The sequence below is a fragment of the Echinococcus granulosus genome (genome assembly GCF_000524195.1).
Source record: "Echinococcus granulosus chromosome Unknown EG_S00059, whole genome shotgun sequence".
In the NCBI taxonomy this organism is placed as follows: domain Eukaryota; kingdom Metazoa; phylum Platyhelminthes; class Cestoda; order Cyclophyllidea; family Taeniidae; genus Echinococcus; species Echinococcus granulosus.
In genome coordinates, this window is record NW_020170439.1 from 222296 (window position 1) to 243703 (window position 21408).

The 21408-nt window shown below is 37.4% G+C and overlaps 3 protein-coding genes across 3 annotated transcripts; 1 reads left to right on the forward strand and 2 right to left on the reverse strand. All coding sequences in view use genetic code 11, as the record gives it.

Moving 5' to 3' along the window:
- Window positions 1-828: 828 nt before the first annotated feature.
- Window positions 829-1841, reverse strand: EGR_06558 (hypothetical protein; the record flags this gene model as incomplete). The annotated part of the gene is made up of 3 exons (XM_024495807.1): window positions 829-891; window positions 929-958; window positions 1710-1841. 3 exons carry the CDS (start codon window positions 1839-1841, stop codon window positions 829-831), a joined length of 225 nt encoding a protein of 74 aa, XP_024349767.1.
- Window positions 1842-5094: 3253 nt separating this feature from the next.
- EGR_06559 (hypothetical protein) lies at window positions 5095-7832 on the reverse strand (the record flags this gene model as incomplete). The annotated part of the gene is made up of 2 exons (XM_024495808.1): window positions 5095-5262; window positions 7785-7832. The coding sequence occupies 2 exons, from the start codon at window positions 7830-7832 to the stop codon at window positions 5095-5097; spliced, it is 216 nt and encodes a 71-aa protein (XP_024349768.1).
- Window positions 7833-16175: 8343 nt separating this feature from the next.
- On the forward strand, window positions 16176-16805 carry EGR_06560 (Neuropeptide Y receptor type; the record flags this gene model as incomplete). Its single annotated transcript, XM_024495809.1, has 1 exon — window positions 16176-16805. One exon carries the CDS (start codon window positions 16176-16178, stop codon window positions 16803-16805), a length of 630 nt encoding a protein of 209 aa, XP_024349769.1.
- Window positions 16806-21408: the final 4603 nt, after the last annotated feature.

Here is a 21408-nt window from a genome sequence, read left to right on the forward strand (position 1 = left end):
TTTGAGTACTATCTTCCATATTTAAAGGAATTCTGCCAAGTAATTTGAATATGGTTTTCCTCATCAAGAAAAACCTTGATTGTTCAAACTTTTGAGGCACACGTCATCATAGTTGCCGTCTAATCTACAAACACATTAGGTTGTCTCCCCACAAGAAAACATCAATCTCCCACTTCAAAACATATGGTAGTTTCATTTTCTGCCTACTTAGAGTGGCTAAACAGATTTAAGGTACACTCTGGGAAGTACCCCAACTCGGTCCCCTTTACATACTTCCTTCTTTCCCACCCCCTAAGAATTATATGTTTTGGCTACATTGAGTCATTTGCAAAGGGTTGAAGGAAGTCATTATGTGCCCTTTGCAGGGGCGAATTTAGGAATGGGCAGACCTTATCTTAGCATCTGGACATCTTAAAATTGAGTCTTTATGAAGAAGTAGACAGAATTTGCTCCATGTAACTTGGAGGTGCTTAATTTACAAAGTGAATGCCTATACTAAACATGCGTGGTGGTCCTCAAAGGAGGATGAAGCTACCAGCAGAAAAGAGAATTCAGTTAATAGCATTACAAATTAGACCTCCATAGAGTATCTAGTCATTAAAGAAGAAGAAAGTTTGCATGAAAAAAATGTTGTGTGATTAGAGGAAGCTATCAGTGTTGTCAACAGTAAAAATTTGACACTCAGATCTTACTTTTTTCCAGACACCAGCATAAATATTTGCGCCTTATTTTTGTATCCAGAGCCCATGTCACAGATTTTTTAGTGTGACAATCTTAGATAAATTCGTGTGGGGTGTTTCTGATCTAAAGCTTAAAAAGTTGAGTTTATTAACAAAAGAGAGAATGTTGATGAATAGTGTCAGCCAAAAACACCATTTCAATTAGTTGTGCCTGACAGACAACAAAAGAATATCTTTCGGAATTTTACTTTTGTCGTAATCTTTTCACTTAATTTCGTCTGTTAAGATTGTCCTTTATTCGAAAAAATGCATTTTATTGTTCTTAAATTAGGAAACATAGGAATAATAAGATCATCCTAAGGGACCAGTCGAATTAAATTAATCTTCATCTCTCCAAATAACTAACACAGTTTTCAAAAAGCAAATTTTCGAGACGATTATCTCACAATTTTTGCTTAACCTGTTTGTCTAGTAGACAGGAGCTATCTGCCTTTTTATCGCCAAATAGCTTTTCAAAATATACGGTTGTAGGGTGCAGGGTCTTGCAGCACTTACGTCATTACCCATATCCTAGCATTTTGTGGGACAAAATTGCGTCACCTTCCAGACAGGATGCGCATTAATGTAGTGACTTTGTTCTTTGCTTCCTAAAAAAACTGTCGGTTGAGCCTGTCAAGAGTGTGCTGCCTTTTGCTTTGCAAAATTGTGCTTCGGTCTTCTAGGCTCAGAAGTACTTAGGTTAAAAAAGGGAGAAAGCGGTGTCAAAAAGTGGCAATAAATCACTCTAGCGCAATATTCCACCCTAATTAGTAAAAATGATGTCGTAATACAAGGTTATAACGAAAAAAGAATCGCGAAATTACCTGTCTCGCCTAATCCCATTGGGGCTACTCTTCAAAACTGGTAGATTCAAATTGTATGGTCAGGCGCATTTATTGAGATTTCTCCCACAGTTTAATGACTGCAAAACGATTGGAATTTTATTTAAATTAAAGCATTTTAAGTTCTAGTTTTGGGATTTTGCTTTACAAACATTAACTTATTTAAATAATTTTTTACCACAACGTTAAATAACTTTGCATAGATGCCTGCCTGGAGATAAGTGCTGCTGTCTAATGCGTCTTTTGTTAATGCAGTGCAAGATTTGGGTGATATCAGCATTGTGTGGACGGATGCAAGAAAATGGTGGCAACGAATGTTGATAGATTAGGCTAGGTGTCAACGATTTCCTTGAGTAGATTGAAACTGTTGACATAAGTGATAAGTAAATCTCTTACACTCGGGCTTTGCAATAGATGGGAGTGATTTACCTACGTTTTTGTATATTTCCATATTCACTGTATTTAAAGTTGAATTTGGCCTTTGACTGACGCCTAACAGTAAGGGTAGGAGGGACTTAAAGGCTCCAAAAGAGATCCGTTAAGAGGCTGCCTTGTCAGGTATTTATTTAATGCAAGATCAACTGATGAAAACTTTTTATCTTTATCCTTTGCTTCGGGTAGCGTAGTAAAGGCTGTTAATAAAGATGTCACTCACTTGTAAGTCTGAAATGGGAATGCTTGTCCTAGGCGATACAAGAAGATACCTAGACTTGGGTCGCGCGTCAGTCAAAAATGACCAAAGTATAGAAGAGGCTGAGTTTTTGCATTTTCTATAATCCAACGCACTTGTTTGGTTACATTATAGAGCAAAGGTACCAATAGCCCGTATTCCACTCTGTACTGCTTCCCCACAGCATTAAACTCACACATCAAAAAAGTTTTGCCTAAAATTTATGATAAGTTCAGCTTAATTGCGATCTCTGGCACTTTTCAACAGTATAAGGAAAAATATTCATTTGTAGCCGTTTATTTTGAGTTTACCTGTCGGCACAAAAGAGGGACCATTTCCAGTTGATCAATATGCCTTCATATAACGCCGCATCTCCCCAAGCTCATGAGGGCACTCATGTCAAACCTTCAAAAGGGAAAGAAAACTCAGATTTTATTTTTGACAGGTCCAAAACCACTTCAAAATTTCTGGCACATTTTGTAACTATCAGATAAAAAATGAGCATATTATTGGTATCCACCGCATTGAAGAAATGAAGTAGACATTCAGATCTAAATGACTTTGGTAGAGAATGCAAATGATACAATCACTGAACGCCAAAAAATTTGTTTATTGTCTCGGATTCTTATAAAAAATATTTGTCCAATAAAAAGAGTGAGAATATGCCGGTCGTTGTTCCAGATTTGGACACCAATGCTTTTGAAAATAACTTAAAGTTTTATTTTTAAAGAAATTTTGAATAAATTATACGGAACAAAATTATCTTAAAAAGCTGACTCCAAATGACACTTAATTTGGCTTAATGAGAAAAATGCAAATGTTCCACCCTAATGCTTCTCTGTAAGCCAGTGATTAGTAGCAGGGAAAAGCTATAGTTTCTCATGAAATTCTGCCCCTCACCATGAAGCACTTCAAGTTGTAGGGATAGTTAAGTAATTCAAAAACGCTTAAAATTCAAAATACTTACAATTTTTTGGCTAATTTTTCTAGCTTGATATGATAGATGGTTTTAGTGTGACGCTTAGGGTCTTTTAGATGCCTTACAGTTGTACTTGACTAGGCGGCATGAAGCACAGAGAGGTGCTAGCCCATCAGTTTGCTTTCTTTGCTACATTTCAACAGTTAAACCTACTGGTTGTAAGTCCGCTCTCTCTCGGATTTTGGTAGCGAGACGCAGGTATAGTTGATCATTGTGACGTTTTAATTTGGTGAGGGCCAAACAGACATAGCAACCGAATTATGTCTACTCTATGAGATAAACCTAATTTATCTGTGTACAAGAAAGTGTTACCTCTTTACGATGATCCTAGGCAGAGAAAAGAAGACCTTCTTGCCTATTTCACTTAAGAATAAAAGGTGAGATACTATCGTAACTTATCCTAGGTATCTTCGAAGGCAGAAAATGTCACCTCTTCTTGTGGCACTTAAAGATCCTTTGGGGAATAGAACGGACTGCTAAAAGGTAAAAGCGAAGACGATGGACATGTAATTAGCTAGGGCCATGCCTGTTCTTTTTTCAAAGAAAAAAACGTCACTTAAAATAAAAGTCGGGTCTAACTTTTGCAACATATAGAATAAAACACCTCTGTTATGAAGCATTTAACGGCTTTAGTTCAAAAATTCCAATTCAATATTTTGAGGGAGAAAAGTGGTCATTTTTGCACATTCTTCTAACAAAATAATAAAAATTTTGTGCAGGCACTAATTTTTTGGAATTAAATGCCAAAAAGTGATTCTTATTTTCGAAATTTTTCAAGTTTTTTGGTTCTTAAGAAAAGGCACACTTACAAATACCATTAGAAGCTCAATTAATCAAAATTTTCCCATTCCTAAATGGAGCGAAGATGACAAGCCGTCAGATTACATTATTTATGTCCGCACGAACGTAACCACTCATACCGTAACCGTACCCATACCAAACAGCAGAAGGTACCTTTCTCTAATTAACTTTTATGATCCAATAGGCCAAACCGGAGATTTGAGAGAGAAACAACAAAAAAATACCACATTAGACAACGCATTCTTGTCAGGTGGCTGATGATAAGGAAGGAACATAGACCAATTCCGCTACTGTGAAGACCACAAGCCGTGAGTCTCTCGAAAGAGTTGTGAAACCGCAGCGTTACACAATGTGAGATGCCTCCCACTAACCAGTTATTTTTATTTTAGAATATGTAACTTAATTTAGGAGAACAGACAAAAAAATAAACAAAACGAAACACCCTTAAAAATTTGTTTCAAGAAGTGGGGTGAATTTTGGTGAAACTAAGGAGTAATCAGTAATAACCTCAACTTTGAAGAAACCTTGTCGCAAATGATACAAGAAAAGCAAAAATATTCGTCTATTGATTCATCCTATCATTGTTAGGATTGCAATTGCACAGGCTGATCTAAAAAAAGGAATGAAGTGACTTAATGAAATGTCATGGGACACGAGTGATTGTGCCCACGTGGTCTTTATCACTCCAGACTTGCGTAAATAAGGTCACAAGCATTATCATATTTAACAAATTAGTGTCTCATCTACCTTTTGCATATAGTGCACCCCCTAAAACACTGATGCTTTTAAATTTTTGGAGGAGATTCCCCTCCTTTGTTGCATTTTGATTCTAAATTCCCCGTATTTGGAGTAGAATTTCACCCCTGACTAATTTTCGACGAGAAGAGGTGGGGGCTGAGTGAGTTAAAGGCGCCTAAATGGGTTTTATCAATAAGCTGCCTATTCAAGTATTTAGTTTGAACAAGGTTGACTTATAAAAATGTCCTCCACTTCCTTTTCTTTGGCTTTGAGGCAATTAGCGTAATTTGATCTTAGAGATGCTGCGTACTTGTAGGTCTTATGGCAGGAAATTTGTCGTGTACGCTAATTGAGGTGATCTCCTTTTAAATTGCGTAGAAGTCGGGAGCCATGAAAGAGTTCGAAGGAGCCTTTGCGGTTTATTGGAGTGCCAGGTATTTGTTTGATGGCGTTATAAGGCAAAGATTCGGTGTCAAGCTGACGGTCCCCAGTATTATCCTCTGTACTGCATTCCTGATGCAATAAAATTCACAGATCTGAAGTTTTTAAGAACAAACTGTCATGACATAAACTTAACTACAATTAATACTCTGAGTTTAGTCTAATCATCTAATCTGGCAGCTAGGAAATATCGAGGTTTGGAAGAGGTTGAAAATGTCTCCATCGCTTCATAGTAGCACAGACTAGCACCTGATTGATCACATCATAGAACGAATGTGCGTAATCTGGCTGCTGGTACCTAGTGGTCCCCTCTTTGCTGCTTTCTCACCAAATTGAAGTTGCACATCAGAAACTTGTGACTCAGAAATTGGCAATATAAGGACAGCACCTCCTTTATGAGCAGAAAGTACTGTCCGGAAGCGGCCTAAAATGAAGTAAACTGTATAGTTCTGACCATAAAGAAATGTTTCTCCTTACTGTTAGGTCATGACGCCATCGCATGAGATATCCATGTGCTCTTTGGGTTTACTTACTTCTCAAGACCATGTAATTTTATCTCAGGGGTTATAACAATGAATTGCATCATTCCTAGGAGGTATTTTGCCAAAGGCACTTTTTTTCGTAAGATCTAGTAAACTTCTTTGCTATGAGTCAAGAGCGTTTCTTCCTCGACAAAGACATTTTAGCCCATTTAAAGATCACAGTTACAATAGAGCGAGCAGAAGAAAGATCACGCCGTAAACTGCAGATTTAACTATTTAAAAGCCAAACATTAAGCACTTTATACTCAGAAAAAAGTGTTCTGTCACGAAGCTGCCTGCCTCATAGAAAAAACCCTAGTTACTTTTGACCATGCGTCCAAAGGTCCTCCCTCCTGGCCTCAAGTGTGTTATAAGGCCAATTCACAAATGCGAGTTTTACCTTTACCCTGTAAGAACAGTAGTTGTTAATGAGCAAATACATACTTCTGGAGGCTTTTTCCCATACACTTAACTTTTAGTAATATCCCATCTACGATTGCTTGGACTTTGAAAAGACTAAAGACTGTCATACGCCAAATGGGCCGGTCTTGGGAGGCACATGCTTTAGAGGTGAGGAATGTTGAGCGAATTGTATGAAAGTGGGTCCTCCCAAGGCTAGAATTACCTAATCATGGAAAATTTTGTGATTCGAAAGAAGCAAAAAGGGAAAACAGAGCCAGTTGTCACCTGCTGTCAATGCATTTGAGGAGCAATGGCTTAGTTCACACAACTTTTTTAGCTGACAGGGGCGCCACCAAACCACTTAATCACAAAAGTTTTCCTCAATCCCTCTATTTTGAGTCAATAGCGGCGAACTATCCTGGACGGTTAAGATACTCACTCTTCCTAGGCGTTCCACAAATCGGCCATAGCTCTGCAGTCGAGATAGGCTCAGCGTTGTAGACAAAGAAGTTCTAATCGCATCCGTTGGATCCAACCACCGTTTTTATACGAAGGGAGCATTACCAACGGGCTGATGCATGTCTGTGTCTTTTGCTGTTGACGCATAAACAACGGTAGATAATATACAGCAAGGCATATGATAAAAAATGTAGTAGTAAATTAATTTTATTTACCCTATCAACTAAATGAGGTGGATGGACAGGTCTAAATAACTGTAGGAGTGTGGATGATCAGACAATCACCGAGCGGCACAATCGCCTATTAGTAGCTATGGAGCCAAAGAAATTGCTTATGAATTTTTGGATTCCTTCTTTGTAAACTTTCTCACTTTGTCCTACTTTAGTCTAACAAAGCAAAGCAAAGTAGTATTTTTGGGAAACAATCTGAACTAGTTCTTCTTTTCCTTTTTTAAAAAAACTGGTAGGTACACTTGTTTTTTAACCTCGGAGGGAGCTCTATTAATTACTGCAAGTCTGTCCTTCTGGTTTTAACAGAATGAAGGCTTCGTAAAAGGCTGTATATGTTATGGGTATCTCCGCGAAAAAATGGTAAGACCAAGAACTTTTACTTTTTCTCTCCTGTCCTAAATGAAATGGTTATTGGTAGAGCATATTAACCAAATTTTTTCCATTACTCTGATAAATAAATTTTCATTGGTCACGGGGGCAAGTAAAGCCTAAATATTATGGGGAGTATTTCAAGTGCGTTTATTTATAAATTAAAAACTCTTATTTTAGGCAGCCATTCAAATAAACGAGCAACGTAGTTTTCGCAGTTTCAGTTCCATGATTGCTGTCAAGGTCAACTTGGTCTCCGTACTAAACCGGTCTGGCCATTTTAGGACTTCAGAAATTATTTGATAAGCAACAATGGTGGCAAGTGAGGACCGTCTGGACGAGTTATTGATGTTATCTCAATTTTTTACCATAAGACATGAAAAATGAGGTAGTTTTACACCAGATTAAATTGGGAACAATCCGTTAGGAAATGCCATGGCTCTTATATAGATATAAATAATTCCATCATAGTTAGTGGGATGATCGCAGATTGATGACTTTGCCGTTGCGCAAAGGTTCCGATACGGGCAGTAGGCACGGAAAGTACACTCTTTACAGACAATTATTCAGACTGAGGCGGTAGGGAATCAACGAATCCACTTCTTTCATCTACTGGATCGTAGACAGTGAGATCGAATATCTTCGTGCCTTCATGAAACATTAATACCTCTTATGTCCAAAGGACTACCCTGTGATAGGTAGTACTACAGATCACACTCAAGAGAGGAGAGTTAAGTGATTATCTAACGTCTATTAAATCATACCTTCGACTCTATGAACACTTCATTATTCGTAACTCAGGCCTCCCCTTGGTAGGTGATCCCTTTCAGGCATTAAAAGAGGCGCCTTTTCCATCCAGACATCTTTTCATTTCCTTTATAACCTTAAATGCCTTAACCAAAACTTACTGAATCATTGTGTTTTGTAAGGGAACTTCTTCCCCTTTTATTTAATAACCTTTGTCTATTTGGTTCCCGACTCATACACTGTACTATATTCTGTGATTTTGACCAACCCGTTAATTTTATTTTGATTCACTTCCCTTCTCCTTGCCAGCGCCAATTTCGTGCCACTACGATGATGCAACTAAACCAAAAATAAAGGACAAGTTCTGCAATATTGTTCCTTTAATTCCTTTCTTTTTTGTCTCATCAAGACTAGTAATTTATGATTTTTGGATGGCGCTGGCAATACTCTTATTTTCCCTTTTTTCCGTAAGCTTAGCTGACGTTGTTGCTTATTTTAAATGGCAATGAATTTGCTTTTTCTAAGCAGACTTACAATACAAGCGACTGGGCGCAGGGGAAGGAGGGGTGAAAGAGAGTAGTAACAATTAGGAGGGCAATTAACCACAGTGGATGAATAATTTATTACAATAAGAATAGACTGTTAATGAAAGGTGGAAAGTGACAGTCGTACTGCAGCATCCCAGATGGGAAGCCTTAAAAAGGGCATAAAATGAGATTACACGCCAGTTTTTATAAGAGAAAAAGAGAAGACTTCATTGCTTCGCGTAAGGAAGAACTGAATGGCACAAAGAATTGTTAGATTGTACACATTAAAGATATTCCCGATAACTACTTCCCCTCCTACAGTTGGTGTTTTTTGATCGTTAAGCTCTGTGAACACTTGAATGCTACATTGTGGCTATCTTTGCTGCTTGAAGTACATTGGCTTTGTAACAGAGTTGCTTTACCTCTCATCAAGTGAGAAGGGAGTAAATAATAGTGCATTTTTAAGGAATTTATTTATTAACACCATGGCAAGTGGCAAAGCAATCGAACTATTAAAAGTCCTTCAACTCCTGTAGCTTTTTAATGTTATCTTTTTCCCTTTTTCGTATTTGAGGATTGTGGATTTAAGGCACCTAGAAATAAAGCGAATATAAGACCGTTAATAAATGAATTCTGGATTTAATTTATAGCTGCCACTGCATTTTTAGAAATGTTTTTGACACAGGCAAATTTTGGAAAGGACTTTTGTATTGAAGAAAATTTAGCCGCGCAAATTAACGAAAACTTCATTTCCAGCATGTAAGTCTGTAGTAGTGTAGCCCCTTGAATGTGGAGCGGTGCATGCCTCAGAAGTGTGAGGAAGTCAGCTAATCACCCTGACATGCAATAATATAATTGCTGGCCTAAATGACGCAGATAGCCTGAACAGCATTTCCGATCACTCAGTCAGTCAGAAATCACAGCAAGACTTCGTCAGTCCTTAAAGATTGATATATCGCCTTTGTTAGCTTTTTGGGCATTCATCTGTATAGCTTCCATGACTTTCGGTCGAATGATGCACAAGTCAATTGTTTCATCATTCATCACGTCAGGCATTATCATTTCTTGACCTTGGTTCCCTTAAAACTGGCATTATTAACGCCTTTTTTATTAAAAAAGGCTGTTCGGGTAGCTTTGGAAGAGTGCGTTCTGCTGTCAAAAACTCCTAAAACGCTTTCACGGATTTAAAAATAAGTTAAAAGTGGTTTTGAATCAGACAAACCTCAAATTAATTTGAAGATATTTCCCTCTCCCGTCTTTATAAAAACAATCGCATAAAATAGAAAAGGCTATTCGCTCTATTCCATTTGGTGAAAAAACCGCTTAAAGCGAATTAAAAGGAATTTGTTTAAGAATTCTAAACAGAAATCTTTTTCCTCCTATCTCCACCGACGAGGTCCATAACAGTGCATAGCCCTCTCGTTTAAAAAACCAAACAAAGTATAATTTAAATGAAACGGAAAATTAAGTCACGTTTCAAAAGCCAAAAAAATTTATTTGTTCTGCTGATTAGCTATTCAGTTAAATGTTACTAATATTTCACTTACTTAAAAATTCTCCCCAAATAATACATGAGAGAATTTAGCAATCTTCCTGACAAATGCTACATCACTAAGTTTTGTTTGACTTTAAAGTGCTTTGCATGTCGAAATAACTCTTTGGAAGAGGAAAAAAAGCAGTACGCACCTTTTTGAAACTGCAAAATTTTCCACATCAGTTGTATCATGCGACAACGCGGTTTGACGTCATTCAATATGCGGTTGACATTCTACCTGTTTCGATGTTATAGGCAGTTGGCTGGTACATCGACCAACCAAGTTCTGTCTACCGTATCTTCTGTGTTAATGAAAAGGTTACAAAATCAGTACTTCTTTGTGTTCAGATTATGCACATACCTTCAATAGTAATCTTTTTACTTCATTTAAGTCCTTTTCTTTGTTGGGGAAGAGAGAGAGATTCCTGGCTCCCACCTACCGACTAGACATACAGACTTGGGACAAATCTTGATCCATTAAAGTCATAAATTTGCTTTCAAATGCAGAATATCAAAGAAGGGCCATACAGTGGATTGTTATAAGATTTAGGAGTTTAAAAAGACCTGTGATTGCTTTTGTGCACCCGAAATCGGGGATGGAGAGGCTTCAGTCTATTCTTGATTATCTTCGCAACCATCTCTCCCCCTTTCTTAAAACCAGAATTTAATGGAACGTTGATCTACTAGAGCTAAAAGGTGATTTCGACTGTGCCTGTTTGAGAATCCGAGATTAACCAGACTCCACAGCTGAAAAGACTCCATGTGTCGTACCACACCAGTTCCTCCTTGCACTCCTGGTAGCATTTCTTGGTCTGATTATCGCCCTTTTTGACATCAAACCATCACATGACCACATGATTAATGGAGTAGCCATTTGGTGAGAGAAGCGGTAATGGAGGCTAGAGAAAGTCCGTTTGTGAGGGAAGGGGTGGTGATGGCTAGAGAAAGTCCATTATATGCTTTCCTTTTAGCGTACAAAAAAGAAGACACCTTCCCTTATTTATACGTATGTTTGATCTTTTTGCTTAATTGGTAAAAAAACAACACATTTTTTTCATAAATATGAAGAGTCACATTGTTTGCCTCTCCTCTAAGAATTGTATGTATTACTATTAGGTGGTTTTATCACCATTCTCCTCTTACAGACCTAAAAATAACCACTTATCCAGGTGAATGGATTAGCGATCCCAAATTAAGTACCGTTAAATCCCTCGAAAACTGCGTATTTCTAAACCCTACCCAGATCTACACATCTCTGTCGATATCTCTGATCAGCATGGCATAAAATTTCCAAAGCTTTTCTCTCTTTTCCCCCTCCCTTCTCTTTCGACCATATTATCTGATAGACACCATCAATGCTTATTTTACCATTTACAGGAAATCAGAATTTATGGATAATGTTGCCTTTTTTTCAAAAAATAAAGGTTGTTGTAATTCTGAAAAACTTTTGTTTTGGAAGAAAGAGGGGTTACGCTAAAAGCCAACAAATTTATTGTAGGATCTCTTTTGCCATGATTCATAATGTAATGTTATCCACATATGGAAGTGGGAACAGGTTGTGTCCACCTTCTTTAAATTTGTTTGATATCAAATTCATCAATTAAAAAGTAACATATAAGGCTTTTTTTCATTTTACGGAACTAAGTGCTCCCTTTTATGGGAGGCATCGGACTTGACAAGGTGGCAGAAGATTACTTAGAAGCGCAATAAAGTGTGCAATAAAAGTGCTTTTAACGTGCTTGCAAGTTCCGTTTTCTTTGGCTATGGGATACCAGAAAAACGTATACCTATCCACTTTATCTATTTGCATTGTCATCTACCTGCCAATCCCTTTATCTCACTACCTCTCTGTCTGCCTGCACGCCCGTCCGTCCTTTCGTTTGTTTGTCTTCAGTCAAAGTTTGTGCTAAAGACTTAAGGCCCTCATGTCAATATCAAAAAAACAGAACTTAAATTTTTCCAATTTCAAACCTCAATATCAAATGGAAAATGGTTAAATTTGGAGGTGGAGTCACATTCTTGGACTGTCAAGCTAATAACTTTTGTATTTGAAGAAAAAGGAAAAAAACAAAAATAATGTGGTGCATTATGCATAGAGTCGTCCACTTTCCCTATAATTTTGGAGATTTTATTGCGAGTAGTGCTTCCACTCTGAAGGGGAGGGAGATTGGCCGACTTGAGAGAGGATTAAGCCACAGAATTATTGCTAAATGTTTTATTTATTTGTAAAACAAAGGCCTTTAATGATGACCACCTGAAGACCAATTCCTTTTTAAGCACAACCCCGTGTGTTTCTTTGAATGCTAAGGCGTTACCTCCTGAACAATGCCTTAAAGGTATTGTTTTTGGGCAATATACAATTCTTTTTCAATGAAAAAAGCTGCGTCTTTTAATCTTTTAAAAATTTATTTTAGGAGACGGTTGGAAAATGTGTTCTTTTCTATCCTTCTTTCCATGTGAGAGTGACGATGCCTAAAATAGGGAAATGGACAAGGAATGAAGCGGTGAGGTCTTCCCACGGAGAAAAGATCTGCCTAATGGGCTAGAAGCACTCCCATTTCGGCTGTTCTACCAATTCCGATTGCATTTGAAGGAGAGTAGTTTCTCGATAGACGTTAAAGTGTTACTGTGTCATGATCTTTGCGTTCTAAGTTGGAGCCTAGGTCCAAAGAGAAGTCTGGAAACGAGTTCGTGCTTTAGATGATTATGAGAGTGACATTCAGTGGCATATATTTTGCACTCGGCGTTAAACTGTAGGAACAAAAAGCTACTTCTCACGTCAAATCAGTTGTCGGGTTACTTGAAACCACTGCATTTGTAAGCGTTTGACTAGAGATTACTAAACCGATGGCCCCTAAAGTTTACCATCATTCTTTGTTATGGCAGGGGTAGACACTTGCCTAACTTTTTCAAATGGCGTAAATGAGTCTGATGGGAGTAGAGCCGGACAGTTTTTCCTTTTAAAGTACATCACCCTGTAGAGGACTTCCTGTCACATGACGAGTAAGTATCTTTTAGAAGAGATTAGGCATGTATAAAATAACGATAAAATTCAGAGATTATCTGAACTTTAAAGCAGATAGGTTCTTTTTGGATAACTTTATTGTGTAACTTATGTTTTATTGGTCAGCTCATGATTAAGAACCCCTACTTAGCGAGACCATCGCCATGTTTTAACTGTGTGTTCATGGAATCAAAGCAAAACTTCCAAATTTTGACAATTCTTTCGCGACAATGATTCTTCTTATGTTTTTCTTACCTTTAAGAAGAAATTCAGGTTTATGACCCTTAAAAACCACAAGTTAAGGTACCGAGTCTGGTTATTTTCCTCCTTCTATTCTAATTGACCAAATGTGCAATAGCTCGGCTCAGAGAAGTCAAACGGTGGCTGCTTCTAACCTTTAATGGAGAAAAATCCCATGTTAAGGAGGTGCTGTTGACCTTACATAATTGGTCTCTCATATACCCCGAACAAAGTAATTCATGTCATCTTTAAGCGGCATGGTAATTCCTTTCCCATTGTTGCCTTCAGGCAAATGGTACCAGGAAAGGCTCATTGACATTTTAGCCTTTTAGTCTCTGTCCTCCGAACTTACCCTCGCCTGAGGTGCAGTTTACCCTGCAAAGGAGACAATATTCAAAACACTCAACCGGATCTGAAGTAAGTGCGATCTGTAACTTGCTAAAGGGGAAGCCAGAATGTAACCCTTAACGGTCAAATTTATAGTCCAAGGAAGGGTAAAGAAACCTCTCCAGCTACCTGCCGTTTGGTTTAGCCCTGTTCATTTATTTCTGCTAGCAATGGGCCATAAAAAGAAAGGCACCATTTGTACTGCTTTTGACTCACGCCTATACTTTAATGTTTAAATGAACCCAAACCCTCCCCCTCCAACTTTGACGATGAGTGCTGATGAAAAAGAGACCCATTTAAATGAACTCCTTTAATAAGGAATCAGTTTAAATACCCCATAAAATATTATGCTTTTTATTAGTTCCTATAAAAAAGTTATTTTGATGCAGCTTAAGCGAGAAATATTTCATATATAAGCCTAAACCCGTGTTTTAATCGGCATGGAATCTGCTTACCAGCTTCAAAATGAGGTTCAAAAATTTTACCTTAGAAGTAAGAAAATTGGCTGCACACTGAGATGCACCTAATGATGACAAGTTGGTAAATTCTGTTTTTGTTTGTCTGAAGTCCATCTCCGCTCATCTACTTTCCTAATTAAAAAAATTTTTGGTTGAGTCAGGGATGAGTGGATGTTAGTTACTTTACCGGTGTCAGCTAGTGTCAACTAGAATTCCCCTTTCCAGCTACTTCACCTATTAAAACTTAAATCATGAAGATTTCATTCCCCCTTCCCTTCTTTGGAAAAATTAGTTCAGCTTTTCCCTAAAGATGTCACTCAATTGCAATTCTGAGGGGAAGAAAATTGTCGTGGGAGCTAAAAGGTAATAACTAGACCCGAACTGATTGTCAGCCAAAATATTATCAAGATATCAAAGGGACTAAAGGATTCTTCATATTTTTGGCGTAACGGGCTTTTATTGGGTCGAGTTATAAAGCAAAGGCACATGTCTACTCTAGCAGTGTTGGCACCCTTCGTTCTCCTCCGCATAGGATCGGGGAATTTTGACCTGATGATCTGTCATGACTCAAGCTTTGTCATTAGCTTTGCAACTTGAAATTTACTTCCAAAGCTTGCCAATCTATAAGTAACTTCTTCAAGTTTTATTTGAGAAGTATGCTACAGCTGCAGGCACCGTTGAAAAACGAATTTAAATATGTGGTGCCAGTAAAGGTCCACTGGAGGACAATCTAGAAGACCCTATTCCGAGATTGTGCAGAATTTTACATAACACTATTAAAAAGTTAGATGAATATTGACGTTTCGTAAGATTTTTAGCACTTTGGAAAACAAATTACTTTATCGCAACCCTCTACATTTTTTAAAATTGTCCTGCTGCTTTATTTCCTGATAATTCTCATTCTCTTTTTTAAACAAATTAAGATAATTAATTTGAACCAGTGCTTTTTTGCCAATTTCATGTTATAGTTTCGGAGGGAGAATAGTGCCTATCAAGCTAGAAAAGCAGATAGAATGTCCAAAAATGTGCTTTGCATGAATAGGATCTACTGACAGACGCATGGAGTAGCTACGAGACTGGAGTGCAGATCAATCTCACCATACCAGAAAATATTGAATAAGTTTATTGCTATTTTTCACATTTGCATTATAAAAATATTTTGATCCTTTAATTAAATTACCTATTACTCCTTCTAGCCAGTGAGAACTTTTATTACTACATATTCTGTCTAAAAGAGTGAAAATAGGACAATATTTTAAAGAAAATTAGTGAAGTTTGAGAATTGTTGATCTGGAGGATGCGTCAACATGCCAACAATAACTTGTCAGTTGACTTGCTCACACAGATGCCATGAAATAAGATGCTTGAAATAAAGCCTTGCTATGCATTCACAGAAGAGGGTGTTAGGGAAGCACCGGGAGATCAGGGAAACAATCAAATCTTGGCTAGCACTTTAAAGTTATTACCAGTTATAAAGTAATGGAACCTATATAAGGCTATTATTTCTTTGCTTCACGACCTTGAAAGTTTTTTTTTCTACAAGGGACATAAGAGGTTAATAAATACATTCCAAACAGTAAAGCTAAAAACCGAACACATTTTTTCCAAAAAGTTAGCGTAGTTTGAACTTTATGGTTCTTACGAAACAGGGGTGTTTCAAAGTGCTTAAAGAGTATGCGCTGCCGAAAATCTCGGGTATGTTCTAAGCTCTGGAAACCATTAGCATCATGATATAAATGCGCAATCTTTGGCAAATAACTTAAAGGCAGACCACTTTAAAGAAGAACTTTTCATTGCTAGTGAAGAGACAATTTATTAATGTACAAAAGAAGAATCTTCTTTAAAACAGCTAAACCTAATAAAATTGCCAGTGAAAGGCCTAAACTTACAAAATATTACAAAACGCATTTCCTAAGTAGCATTTTAGGATTCTATGTATTATATAGTTGAAATCAACAGCTTAGCGATCTTACCAATCACAAGGCAGCCTCACCTCTCCCCACCAATCAGAATGCCCAAGTCGTCTTAAAAGCTATCACACCGGTGCAGCACATTTGTCTTCATCCCATATCATCCAATTCTCTCCAAACCACATTCTCCGGTGGTCATGGAACCTAAAAACATTACCGCTGCAGCCACCAATTCTGTTACAACTGATTTTATCCTTGATACCCATAAGTACGCCATTATTGCTAAGGAGTTCTCCTACTACGTCAATACGTTAAACTACAATGTCAACAAACGCATCGTAATGGCACTCTACTCTCTCATCTTCCTCCTTGGATCATGCCTAAATCTCCTTCTAGTCTACACAATCATGCGTGTCCGCAACCCCAAATCGACATCGAATCGACGGATGCTGTTAATGCATGTGTTCTGTGATCTTGCATTAGTGTGGTTCGGAGTGCCCTACACTGCCTACACCGTGGTCTATAAAAGTTGGCAGCTGGGCTCCGTCATGTGTCACGTGGCTTCATTTCTAATTTACTTCATTGTGGGTCTCACAAACTTCCTCCTTGTGTCAATCTGTCTCAATCGGAGCATTGCCATTGCAAGAGCTGGACGATGGGCAGGTGAAAGTGACTACGATGTCAACTGTCGTGTGACTGCTCTCCTTACCGCTGCTATTGTTCTTGCTGTCGTGATTGCTCTCCCCTCGGCGATTGTCTCGAGAGTTACAAATAATATTTTCAAAGATCCTCTATTTACTGCACTTGCACCACCAATTTGCATGTAAGTTCAGTGCTTTCACTTAAATTTTTTTCTCCGCAAATACAATTTGAAATAATTAAATAAGATATCATAAAAAGAGGAAAAGTTAAAACAAAAATGTGTCAGAGCATTTTGACCCAAGTATCCTCTGGTACTGTCCAATTTTACTTTGTTTGGGTGCTTGTGTACGAGACAATGAAGATTAGACACCAAATTTTTCTCAAGAAGTGTATGTTTTATTCAAACTTTTTTCTAAAAAAATTACATCTTTTGAGATGAACCCTTAATTATGCAATTGTGATGTGGACGATGTCCGTGGTGGGCCAATTAGAAGAGGGATATTTTTACCTCCCATTTTAATTTCTTTTAAAAAAGGTATGTCTTAATATTTTACTGCTTAGCACTACTTAATCTCGGAGCGTTAGGAGGAATTGCTTCCTACCTACATTAATCATTAGTATCCATAAATTTTCCTGTTGCATCAGATTTATTCATGACATTTAGGCGCGGAGGAATGAACTTTTCCCTCAACTTTTGGAGGTACTCTGATACAGATCGGCAGACACGTTAGAAAGAGGGTCGTAGCCCCCTGAATGGTGTCAGTGGACAGCGTGAATTATCAATCAGTTGTCAACTGATATGACAAGCTGTACAGGTCAAAATAGATTGACGACAATATCATCACACTCTCGCACATCTTATTTACGCATTTGCTCGCCAACCTTGCATTGATTGTTGCCTTTTTAACAACACAAAAATAGGCTCTATTTTTAGTTCACCTTAGTGACAATAATCCTAACAACACTTTTAAGGCTTATACTTTCCCGTGACAATTTATAAAGCCTTTGATACACCTTTTGAATAGGGTTATTTACTTGTAGGTCTACACTTTATACTGATGGCTTTTAGTGATTTCTATAATTTATATAGCAGAACGGTCCTGTCTGGAGTCAGTGGTGTCTTATAGCCTTTTCTACCGCTCTTCCCTCATCCTGGGGCAATTAATCACTCCTCAGTGGAGTGCAAAGGTAGAAAATTTAGTGTCTAACCTAAACGTTGAATTAAATTGCCAAAAAGACTTTTCTTGCTCTCGCTTTTTAAATACCTGAAGAAGTGCTGGTGGAATTTAATACTTGTTCTCCTCTTCCACATTTCTCCCCCAATGAGGTGAAATTTTTACGGAGAAAGTGATTACTGCTAAACTGGAACACAAAATATTTTAGAGTCCTCAACTAAATTAACATTTTTACAAATTTTAGAAATTATTAAAAGCTGAAAGATCTTACAAATTCTTGTCAATTTTGTAAACAGCATTTTTTGAAAACAATGGCGATTAAATTCATGTTTACATATTGTAGAATACTTAAATTAGCACGCAATTTGGTACGTAGTTGATTCAACTAGACTGGAGCAACTTACTTTTAAAATACAAGTTAAAAGGGGAACTTTAAGATTCAAAAGTAAAGTATCTGTCCTTATTTCTTCCTTCTTTCTTTGCATATATTTGCACTTTCAAGAGGCCGAGTTTCCTTTAAAATCGTCCATCCAATGTGCAAGTCATTTACTACGATTAACAATCTTTTTGGCTCATTTATTTTTTCCCTTGGACAGTTCACCGAAAAATGGGCTCTTCTTATAAATCAAAATAGTTAAATAACGTCGAATGACGAGTTTCCCCGACCTAAATGAACTGAAACTCATCAAGTTCTTTGTAATTGTCTACACGCCGTTTGCCCCTATACCTCGCCCTACCTCAGTCCTATTATTTAAAGTTTCCTCTCGTATTTTATCCCCACGCACGATAACATTCCGTCTTTAAGACACCTGAAGTTGGTTTTCAAGCTGTACCCTCTGATTTCACTGGGCGATTCAGATGCTACATTTGATTGTATTCCTTTTCACGTTGACAAGTACACAAGATACAGGATCTGATCGCAGACGTCAAAAAAACAATTTTCGTGACCATCATTTTTTTATCGCCTTTGGCTTTGGATTTCAAGCTTTTATTTATGTCCTTAAAACCCTAGGTATGCTAAACTACTTTCCTTTTCTCCCTTCCAATTTTATCCTTCTCTAAATAAGCCTGGACATGTTAAAATTTACTTCACTGTCTATAGGAATGTAAGTACATTATCTAGTTGTCTGTGTTAAAAGTTTTTTTGAACGTTGCTTCCGAAGTCACTTAGCTTGGAAAATTCCGCAGGTGCATTCCATGTAGCGAAACTTAAGTTTACCTCACCTAAGATACAGTACAGAGGCTGTTTTGGGGAAACTTCCCTTTCTTGTTTTCACTTAACAAAGAATTTTTGAACAAATAAACAGCTAGACAAAGCAGTTGTATCTACGTAGGTCACCCCTTGAAAAAACTATCTGTTTACCATTCCCCGATTTGCTGTTATTTTTTCTATACTAAAGCCCGAAAAACGCACAATCGGAAATTCACATCAAAAGGTTTGTCCCACGAAATTTATGAAAAAAGTACTTCTGGTAAAAAAATGAAAGTCTTAAGGGATTTGGTGGTTTAATCGGTGATGTATCGAAGGAAAGGCAGGCCCAACCCACATTTTATCACCCCAATCAGAGGCTGCGAAAATAAGTTATTTTCAAAAGTTTTTACTTCTAATCCCCTCCGTGCACTTTCGTGTTAAATAAAATTGGGTGATTTGAAGGCCACTTGAGTAAAATCCTTTAATAACCTTGGTAAATTTTTTCCTCTTTCCCTACTTCCTTCCAAATTTGACAAGATGGAAGGTTAGTAGTCAAAAGTTGGATTTACGAAAAAAGAATTCCTTTTCATTACCCTGTATTAAATAAGGTGGTTAAATTCACTGTTGCCAGGGGTATGGGCCGTTACTTCCCTCGGGGGTTTATTGACTCGGGTGTCGGGGGAAGTCCAATTAGTAATCACCAATTAATGCAGCAATTTTTGGGTTAAATCCGTTAGATAAAAAAAAATTTTCGCATTCTGTGTAGTTATGTAAGTGTTTTGATCTCCAATTCCATTTTTTCACGTACTCGCTTTTAAAACAGGGAGCCAGTTGTTGTGGAATCTGTAATTTATTAATGGTCTAATGGTAAAATACGTTGTTTTAAATGTACTCCTTTATTCGCGGAAACAATCTATACTTAGTAAGTAGGATATTTTTAAGCAAATTTTTAGGTCTGAAGAAGTCTTTGTTTGCTCCCTAGAATATCCTATTTCACATTTTAAAACAGTTACTCAGACACAAATTTTTTAATTAATTAAAAAAATGATCAATGTAAATTGGATTAAAGGCTTAAGATCTATTCATTATCCATTAGTGTAATATAAAGGAGAAAGATCGACTCTTCTCTAGTGTAAATGCTCCTTAAACTTCTTATGGAAGGGAAATGGAAGTTTCGTCCTCAAATTTAATGCAGTCCACAAGTCTGTCAGATTTTATAAGTTAGACTGAACGCCGTCTAGGCTATAACCACTAAAAAAGGGGTCAGAAGTATGCAGTTACGCCGTGAAAATTTCCCACCCACCAGGTATATCAATCTATCAAAAAGGGACCAATCTACTTCATTTGATTCTTTTACATAACGGTTCCTGGAAAATACCTATCTTTAATAGCATGACTTTTTGAACTGAAGAGGGTGCCAAATTTAGAAATGCCATAAACAGTAATTACACCAGACAGTGCTATTTAAAGAGCGAAATAATCACGCGATCACAGAATGACAAGGCAAATGGCTAGTACTACTGCCATGTTAGTGTTTACGTGCCAAATCATGTGTTGACACATTTAGGTTGCTGAATTACCCCTTGGGCTCAAAAAGCAAGAAGTCGTCAACCTAATAACACTGTCACTTGTGAACTAATCCAATTAGACTGACAGAAATCAAATGGTAGCAAGTCAGAATTGCCTCCCTTTTTGCTTACTCTTCTTATGGGAAATATGAACATTAGGATATTGCATTACACTGGGATATAGGATAAGATATAGCATAATCTTGGAGACCCTAAATTTTTGATAAGGCTATCGATATCACGGTTCAACGTTTAGTTCTAGGGATACAATTTGGCATATCCCATCTCTATAGCGCGCTTCCTTTTTAGCAGTGGCAAATAAATAATTAATCTCCAGCCACTTTCTATTCAGCTTTACTTCTGTTTCCCAACTTTTTAAACCTACTGGTAATTTTTAACCGAAAAGGGAAACAGAAAAATGTTGAAAACTAGGGCTTGAATAAGAATGGTGGAAGATGGAGAAGATTCAGTGTCTCAGCCTCTGCCCTGAAGTACGTCCCTTCCCGTCCTGGCTGTAATGAAGAGACAAATAGTTTAGATGCGGACTACCAGAGAATTTATCCATTACGTTTTATGGCTTTTAGCTGTAAAGTTTGAAATAAATTATACCTATCTACTGACCCCTAAACACATTTACACACGGACAGAGGGAGCATGCCTATCGTTTTGCGAGCCACAGCAGTGTAGAGGGGAAATTAATTTCGGACAAATTTCGCAACTATCAAATTAGTTTACTCTTATCGATTTATTAAACAGAAGCTGCACAAATTAATTAAAAATATTTTGTTTTTGGTATTTTAGTTATCATCTAGTCAAAATATGTAACACATGTTTAATATCTGTTTAGAGAAAC